This window comes from Gouania willdenowi, chromosome 1, assembly GCF_900634775.1.
Source record: "Gouania willdenowi chromosome 1, fGouWil2.1, whole genome shotgun sequence".
Taxonomy (NCBI): domain Eukaryota; kingdom Metazoa; phylum Chordata; class Actinopteri; order Blenniiformes; family Gobiesocidae; genus Gouania; species Gouania willdenowi.
This window is the reverse complement of record NC_041044.1, coordinates 22,156,117-22,165,371: the sequence shown is the minus strand read 5'-3', so window position 1 is coordinate 22,165,371 and position 9,255 is coordinate 22,156,117. Positions and strand designations below refer to the sequence as shown.

The 9,255-nt window shown below is 36.0% G+C and overlaps 1 protein-coding gene across 1 annotated transcript; it reads right to left on the bottom strand.

The window, feature by feature from the left end:
- Window positions 1–8: 8 nt before the first annotated feature.
- On the bottom strand, window positions 9–8,810 carry LOC114463037 (caspase-6-like). Its single transcript, XM_028446265.1, has 8 exons — window positions 8,694–8,810; window positions 8,398–8,439; window positions 5,269–5,311; window positions 5,046–5,195; window positions 4,841–4,917; window positions 3,232–3,407; window positions 3,001–3,151; window positions 9–1,801 (listed from the first exon to the last, which is right to left on the bottom strand). The coding sequence occupies exons 1-8, from the start codon at window positions 8,722–8,724 to the stop codon at window positions 1,566–1,568; spliced, it is 906 nt and encodes a 301-aa protein (XP_028302066.1). The 5' UTR covers window positions 8,725–8,810; the 3' UTR covers window positions 9–1,565.
- Window positions 8,811–9,255: the final 445 nt, after the last annotated feature.

Genomic DNA, 9,255 nt, shown 5'->3' with positions numbered 1-9,255 from the left:
CACACACACAAGGTTTATGTTTTATAAAACTGGTTTAAAATCAGACAAAATCAGTGATAAAAATGTCATTGTATTAAAAAAACAAAATCTGTGTGCTTAGCGTTCTCATTACTAACAGACATGTGACACATCTCGTAGTGTTTTAGGTCCGAGTACAGCGTTTCAAAAAGAAAGAAAAAACACACCCTCCTCCCTGAGCTTCTGATTGAACTATTTTGTTGTCATTTCAAGGTGCAAAATAGCATTTCTTTATTTTTTCCCAATGTAGCTTAGACTGCTATGACACAGAACAGCACAAACATGAATTCCCTTTTTAAGAAGCGAGCCTGATGATAAACAGCGTGTCTGGAATGAGGTTTGGACAATGGAGCTCACAGAGAACAGCATACACCTCTAAAGTAAATAGACTTTTTTTTTTTTTTTTTTTACGAGAACTGCTTAAAACTTTCATGCAAGATGCAAGAATTTTTCACATTTAACCTTTCATTTTGAAATGCAAGAAAGAAAATATAGCTACAACGTCTTATCTTTTTTTAAGATAAGTATTTAATAAAATTGTGTTATGAATCAGAATATTTATAGTGCAGCTTTATGGATGTTATGCTGCTGTGCTGTGGTCCTCACAAGGGAAATAGGAAAATAATAATGTAGTTAACGTCACGTTATGCTGGTTTTATATCATAATCAAAAAGTCTACTTCTAACGCAGCACAAATGCTCATCCTTAGTGCCAGCACATGATTTGAATAAACAGCACCTGGAAGTCTTAAATGGGATACTCAATGATTATCTGTTAAAGAGTAAAACGCATGTCTGAAGTGCAACTGATGCACAGATATGAAACAAAATGTTAATAATAGGAACACCTCATAACCTATTGGAATCTTTACTACACGACCGACTTAGAAATCAATGCCACGTGACAACTGTTATTTATCTCTCATTTAGGACACGGTTTCTTTGTTGAAAGCAGTTGCTCAGCACTAGATTTTGCATTTATCTTCAAATGATTAACTCTGTTTATGTCGACCTTTATCTGTGCAGCCAGAGACACTTAAGTCCACATAAGAAAAGTTCCTACGTAGAGATGGTGATATTGTCTAATATTTAACGTAAAATGTGATATTGGTTGATGTACGTATCTGTTATGGTGATTTTTCTATTACTATAGTTGAATAGGTTTATTTTTGGAATGATCCAGTGGGGCATCACAGTAAAAAGTACCATTAACCTGATATTTTTATGGAGATATATATATATATAATGTGACCTAACATTAAGTGTGGGGGAGGGGCATATGTATATATCTATTGGTTAATATTGGACATTTTGTGTTATATAGGCCAAAAAAAGCTAATGTTGTATATCCCTAGTACCATAATAAGACTTGATTTCATGTAAACAAAGAGTTCCTGTTGTTTTACAACCACCAATGTGACAGAATTGATCAAAGCCGCTCGTTTCTTGATTGTTCGAGGTGTGAATATTTTTTTTTTTAAAAACAGCTCCTTAAAAAAAACTTGATTTCTGATAAACGACTTTGATGTAAAAATCTGAGGGTTAAGGTTAGTGTTTTGGCCGGAAATAGAGTTTCTTTGTGAGCATCGATGCAAAACAAGGCACTTGCTTCTTTCCTACAGCGTTGCGGTCGGATGAATAACCAACGCTCCTCATGGACACTTTCCTGTTGACCAGTGTGAGCAACTCTGTGAATTCCAGGGACTCGCCGTATTTCTGCAGCAGTTCACACAGATCCTGGATGTACCAGGAGCCATTGATGGTCTCGCGGTGGGAATAATATCCTTTAAACAACAGAGATGCAGAGAAGTACATGTAAATAGTGTGTTGCCTTCTACCAGTGGCTGAAATGTAGGCAGTGGAGTCATTTTCTTCTTTTTTAGATACAAAATAACAAATAAGAGCTGGGCGATATGGGTCAAAACTCATATCTAAATGTTTTTTTCTGAAAAAGTCGATATATAATATAAATCTCAATATCTTTAACTCAATGAAGTCTGACCAGAAAGACAATTCAGAGATGAATTTAATGATGCTAAATTCCACACAGGCACATTTATTAATAAACAGCTGCACAATATGTGCCACTTTTGGCTCTTTCTGCTATAAGGGACAGCACGTGTGAGTGAGTTCTGTAGTGCATCTTGTTTAACAAGAATCCTACAGCTTCAGTCAAATTAAATTCAAGACTTTAATACTTTTTAATGCCATTTGAAATGAAATTTTAAGACCAACTTCACAGTAAACACAATTGGGGAAAAAAAATGCCACATCAACTACATAGGGTTAGGGTCAAGCTGTTCCCAAAGTAAACACAAAAATACACAACAAGACAAAATAAAATATTCAAAATCACTCAAAACAAGATGACTGCAAGAATAGACAGAAATCAACGAAACAACTAAAATACAAAAAATAAAAATCATTAAGAAAAATCTTCTTTGGACAGGCAATTTGTGTTAAATTTATATTTCCCCATGTTGTTAAAAGTTGCTACTAGCATGATGACACGCTGCAACTGTTGTGTAGTCACTTCCGCTGACGTAATTGCGCAACGTTACAGTAAATTATATATTTCATTTAAAAAAAACAAAACATGTTCCCATTTTTTTTTTTTTTTTTTTTTTTTTAAACGTGAGACTAATTACAATCATAAAATCATACTTATGTGTTAAAATTTAAACCTTTGAAACACTGAATTAAGACATTTTAATGACAATTAAGGCCTTATTTTTAGATTCGTGAATTTTGTGCCATTTAAGACTTTTTAAGGATCCGCAGGTCTGGGTTCTAACGCACTCGACAGTCCATCTAACTGTGCTTTTTATGCTGTTCTGATAAGCTGCGAATTCAGCATCTCCTTAAATGAGTATGGTGAGACAAATTAGTGTATAAAATAAAAAATATATCCTCATATTGTAATTTTCTATACTGCCAAAATAGAAATAAAATATCTTTGCCAAAGCCTACATAGAAAACGTACCTTCAGCCACAGAGTAGCACATTATAAAGTCCGCCCCGGCAGGCAGAGTGTGGACGGCACTGGCATCTACCACCACCTCATTGGTTTTCACATCGTGGTCCACAGCGTCATACACGGTCACTGGGACGTCGTGTTTATCTCCACGACACGCCTGTGGACACACAGAGGAGCACATTCAATCTGATGGCCTAAAACCAGTACGACTGGCTTTGTCCTTTCTCTCTCCATCACCTGTAGTATAAAAATTTTGGGTTTCCCGACAAGACTCTTGCATTTGTCTCCTTTAAACATGGCGGTGATATCCCGAATGCTGATCATGCCGTTGTAGGTGTAGACGAAGTCGTTCTCGCCGTGACTCAGAAAGATGAGCAGGAAGCAGTCTGCGTCTGAATGGTCTTCCTCAGCAGCTGCAGGTTTATTAACATTACAATTAATCACACTTACTGACCCTGAAATAAATAACCTAATAAAAATTAACTTTCCTCGTGTGTTAGCATCTCTTATAATAACGGGTCCTAAATCAGCTGTAAAATACACTAAAAACAAATATCTAATTGATTGACTCGTTAGATTCCCTTATCAATGAAAATATAGGTTTTAATATTTTTTTATATTGTGTACATCTGAGCCTTTGTAGTGTCAGTATACCCCTAGATTTATTTAAAATGGTGAAATGTGGTAAAGCTTGAAATAAATAATAATTGTTGACTACATACTGTATGTGTAGAACTGTACACAGAACTGTAACATGGTTCCCCAGTTTAGCGTTAAATTATACTGATAATTTTGTAGAATTTACAAAGTCATTTATCTAAACTCAATTACAATTTAATTACAATTATGACAGCAACAAATTCATAAAATTATAATTATGCCGTAATTGTAATTAATTATCAATACAATTACAATCAACCTCGACCCTGGTCAGGACCCAAAAGTGGGTCGTGGACAGCTGGTCAAAAATAATTACATACTTAATGTCTCTCATGTTGGACTTGTCTTTTATTTTGAAAGAAACTATACTCTTGAGAGACATGCTGTCAAATGTGTGTTGCAAAGGAAAATATATATATATTTGTTTTTAAAAAGATTATATACTGTATATATGTGTTTTCAGCTGCTATTTTTGAAAAACTAAATTTGGTTGGTTGAATTCTAAAAAAGAGATTTAATGACTGTGACAAAATGAGACGAGTTGAGAACCCCTGCACTAGGGGTTAGGGTTTGGTCAACAAATCTGTCACCGTTGTAATCATAATTGAGTTAAGATAATTTACTTTGTAATAAAAATTCTGTAAAAACTGTCAATTGCATTTTAATTAAACGTAAAACAGGTCTATGGCTAATACAAATATTAAAATATGTATCATATTTATTATAGTTTTCCCACTACCTGTCAGTGAATTTTCACACTAATACAGGTGGTAAGGATTAGAAGAAGTTTGGATATAATAATATTAATTATAGGGACAACAACAAAAAGAGTTTATAGCTATTGCTAAATTAATAAACTCTAGTCCTTAGTTAGGCTTTTATATAAGATGTTATAATAAATGCACTAAATTATAAATGTAAAGATGATAAAACGACATTGTACTCACATAAAAAACGCATACAACTATCACAACGCTATATGAATAAAAGTTAGTAAAATTGTAATTGAACGTTAGAAATTGAGAACGCAATTGTAATTGACTTTCATGGGAAAAATAATCATTCCAATTCATTTGTAATTGGAAATAATGCAGGTTATCGTAATCAAAATTGAACCTGGATCATTGAAAACGTAATTGTAATTGACCAACACACCTGAGCATTAGTTGAGATTGTGTTTGCGTACCTTCGCCGATCCTTTCAAGGACTTCCTCTTGTTTGAAGTTATCATAAGCTCTCACTTCAAAGTCCAAATCCCTCAATCTAAAGAAAAACCAAAGTTTAGTTAAACTTAGCAGGGAATGGTTTGCAAACGTAACCTGACTCTCAGCTGAACGAGTGCCGTCTTGTTCGATAGGTGCAGTCTCCTGCTCCAGCTGCTGACTCGTCACCTTTTCTCTAAGTTGTAGCGGTCGGCGTTGGTCCCGTGTCTGTCGTTCATTCCCAGACGCCAGAAGAAACGCTCCTGGTTGAAAATGAGTGCAAGGCCTCGTCGCTTGTAGCCCATTTTGTACTCCTCGGCCGGATCCAAATTCAACGAGCTTAGTGAAGACAAAGGGACACGATGAAGGGAGCAAAGCTACTTTAAGAAGATTCTCCAAACACAACCACTACCTTCTGATGATGGCATCGGTCTCCGTCACATTTTCCATGTTTGCTGTAAAAACAAAACGAGACATCAACAACACCACTGCATCTAATGACAACAATAACCAGGGTTGGGGTATATTATAATTGTAATCGCGTAATTATCATTTAATTACAATTATGGTGTAATTATAATTGCAACTGTAATTGCAAACATCTGTTGTTGTAAATGTAATTGAGTTCAGATAATTGACTTTTTAAATTGTAATTGGCATGAAAATTCTATAAAAACTACAATTTAATTAAAACGCAAACCTGGGGAACCATGTTACAGTTCTTTGTCATACACATAGTTAATTATTAAAATGTTTCATATCAACTATCAACTTTTCCCACTACATTTCAATTCTCTTGAGTATCATTTTATCTTTTTTTTATTTAATAAATACATTGAAATCTATGGGTATACTGACACAAAAAAGGCTCAGTTGCCCACTTAAGACATTAATACCAATTATTTCAATGATTAAGAAGCCTAACTATGTAACCAAGAGATGAAAAATGAATTACATGAAAACAATATCATATTTTTTTGTCTATTTTACAACGTATTTAAGACATGGGTCAAAACTGACCCGTTATCATAAGAGATGCTAACAGAAAGCTAACATGAGAGGAAAGTTAAGTTTTATGAACCTATTTATTAAAGGCTCCGTAATTGTGATTAATTGAATTTGAACTATAGTAACTGACAACATAATTGTAATTGACCTTCAGTGGAAAAATAATACTTTTTATTTTTATTGTAATTGAAAAAAATGCCGGTCACCGTAATCCTATTTGGACAGGATTAGTTTTACCTAGGGACCACATGTGATTTGTCATAATTGCAGAGAATGTCTGTGATGTTAATCCCGTGCGAATCAGCCATGTCAGTAATTTATAAAGTAAAAATTCCCCTGCAAATTACCTACTATACTTTGCTGAACTCTGAGGTCCTGTGATAATGCTAATCCAATAAGAATTGGCATCTCTGTGATTTGGACAGAAATGGGCGGGATCTGATTACGCGTTGTTTTGTTTCCCGGACGCATGTTTATTTACTTTTGGTGAAGAATGGAGGCTGCATTTTAATGTTTAGAAAACCTTTTGGGTCCCGGGCCAGCAAAACCTTATCAGCCCATAACGTACGGCAACAAAAAGAGAAGGAGCAAAATCAGACGCAAACTGTAGATCACGTCGGTTGCCGTATGAATATACCGACATTCTATCCGTACGCAGCGCCCATATTTGGCCAGTTTAGGTCACGTGATAGGTCAGTCATTGTTCAGTTTAGGTCGCGTGACTAAGACTAAACCTTACCCTAAACCTAACTATAACCCTAAAAATTGTTGCGATATTGGGTTATAACCTAACCCAAATCCTAACCCTAAACCACTACGTACTTGTACTTCGGTACCAAATAGACACTTTCTTTCTTCTTTTTTTTTGTAGCCTTCTATTTAACACAGCTGGCTAGCGCTAGCAGTAACACAGCACTGAACTGTGGTTAAAAGCCTGCAAAGTTGTTTTAACATCAACTCACACACTGTTTCACATTTTCGGACATCCGTAAATTTCAGCAAAATCTCAGGCTTCGGTTATCCCGTGCAAACGCGCCACATAAAAAGCAGACGGTAGGGAGTCATTTATTTAGGCCGTGGCTATGAATACGTTAAACGTATCCATGGATAGACTGCCACTCTAAGCATACGCAGCGGCACTCATTGGCCAGTTTTGGTGACGTGATAGGTGCACCACGTGACTTAAAGTTCCGTCAGTTGTATTTTAGCTCATATTTATTTTTAGCTACCCCGCTAACCCTTTTATTTTAGTCCTATCCCTAACCCTAACCCTAAAATGTTTATTTTTGTGCCGTATTAAATATGTTAAAATGAAAAAATGTATATGTCAAAAGTGGGATTCGAACCCACCTTAGCGGAAGAAAGAATTGTTGAGTGCAGCGCCTTAGACCACTCGGCCATCCTAACACGGCACATTAAGGGCTATGGCTACGTTTAACATATCTCTAGACACTTTCATTTATTTATTACATGTGCATCCCAAATAATACTTATCCTGTGCGAATAGGGCTTTAGTTGTACTTGAACTTTTTTCAATTGTAATTGAAAAATGTAAATGACCCCAACCGTGACATTAACGTACACGAGCAAGTCTTCTGCTTTAGGGCACAGCGTTGTTTTCAAAAGAACACAGAAAAGCTGAGCTTTTCAGGCTTTTTTTTTTGTTGTTTGTAAAACAGCACAAACTACAGGTGCATGGATTGCTGCTAGCAATGGGGTCAAGCAGCTATTGTTCGTTCTGCTAAACAGTCGTCACAGCTTTCAATAGCTGCTGAGTGACAGCTGGAGAAAGATGGTCCTATGCTAAAATGACACCTCCACTCCCCCCCGCCCGCCCTACATATTAGTAGATTAGACACTAAAAGCAGGATCTGGCAGTTAAAGTGCTTACTCTCTCTCTCTGTATGTGTGTGTGTGTGTGTGTGTGTGTGTGTGTGTGTGTGTGTGTGTGTGTGTGTGTGTGTGTGTGTGTGTGTGTGTGTGTGTGTGTGTGTTTTATGGGGTAAAAAAAAATCTGCAATCAGGGCAAACTTTGTCTTTGTAAAGGTGGAGGTTTTGTTTGTTTAAACACTCAACTGCCCTGGAGTTGTTAGGTTTATTGGGTGTAACTAAACTTTGCACCTTATTAAAAAAAACATTAAATATCACACAATAGGAAATATATTTAATATACTTTTAGACATTTAAATAAAAATCCCTCTACTGCAGTCTAATGGCATTCAAAACAGTAAGATTTTAGCTTCAGGCTGTCAGCTTTCAAATCAGTATTAAATGTGTTTGCTAGAATACATGCTTGCCTTGTTAAACACATTGATGACGTCATGTGGATCCGTTTACACATAAAACAGTAATATGATCCTCTCTAAAGGCCACTCAACAATAAACAGGATGGGCTTGGTTGATAATTAACATCACTGACGTTTAAATCATTAAGTTTGTGCACGGTCACAGTAACTTAATACAAGTTTAGTTCACAAAAAACGAGCAAAAATCCAAGAATACATAAGTTAAGTGTATATAATAAAGTACTCACCCGCCCTGTCTGCTGCTGAGCTGCTGTCTTTAGCTACACTTCCTGTCAAAGTAAGACAAAAAGAGCTCGACCACACTTCCAAATTGGTTTAAAAACATTAAAAACACGGTGTTTATAACAACCCAATGACTTCAGAAAGTGTTGAGGTATCATAGTTTCAATAACGTGTCAACAAGTTTTCACTCACTCTCAGCCTGCAGGTTATTGTTTGATAAAAGCCATGCTATTATTCATTTAATTACAGTCTAAAGCCTACATGTTCTCCGTATGTCAAATACACATAGGAACGGTGTTACCTCCGTCGTAGTTTTTAGATCTGTTGGACATTTCCACACGCTTAGTTTCTCCTCCGAGTGACACTGAAAAAAGACACACATTCTCATTCTGAAACCCTGGGCAGGTGGTAGCTCCGCCTCCTTAATTTCATTGGTTCCTATTGTCACGAGGAGGAACGGATTGGTTCTCACACCTGTCAGTCAAAAACACACATAAACCAGGATTTCCGCGTTTCACACGTCGCAACTTGAAAAAACAAATAGTGAAATATGCAAGTTCTATAGCCAACTATATACATCCAATTTCTCAGCAAAAAAGAGTGATACACATTTTTGAAACACATTCCCAAAATAGATACGGATGAAGATTTGGGCCACTAAAAAAAAAAAAAAAAACATAGCGAGTAGTGGAAGTAATCTTTCTGTCCGAAGGCCTAAAGGTTGTAGGAACCTATTGTTCTTCTGTTTATTATTATTATTCCATGCCTGTTTACCCCCTTAGGCTGCCCAAAGTCTCAACAAAATTTGCACGCACCACAAACTTGCAGAAAAACTAGATATTTTTTGGTGCAATAAAAAAAAT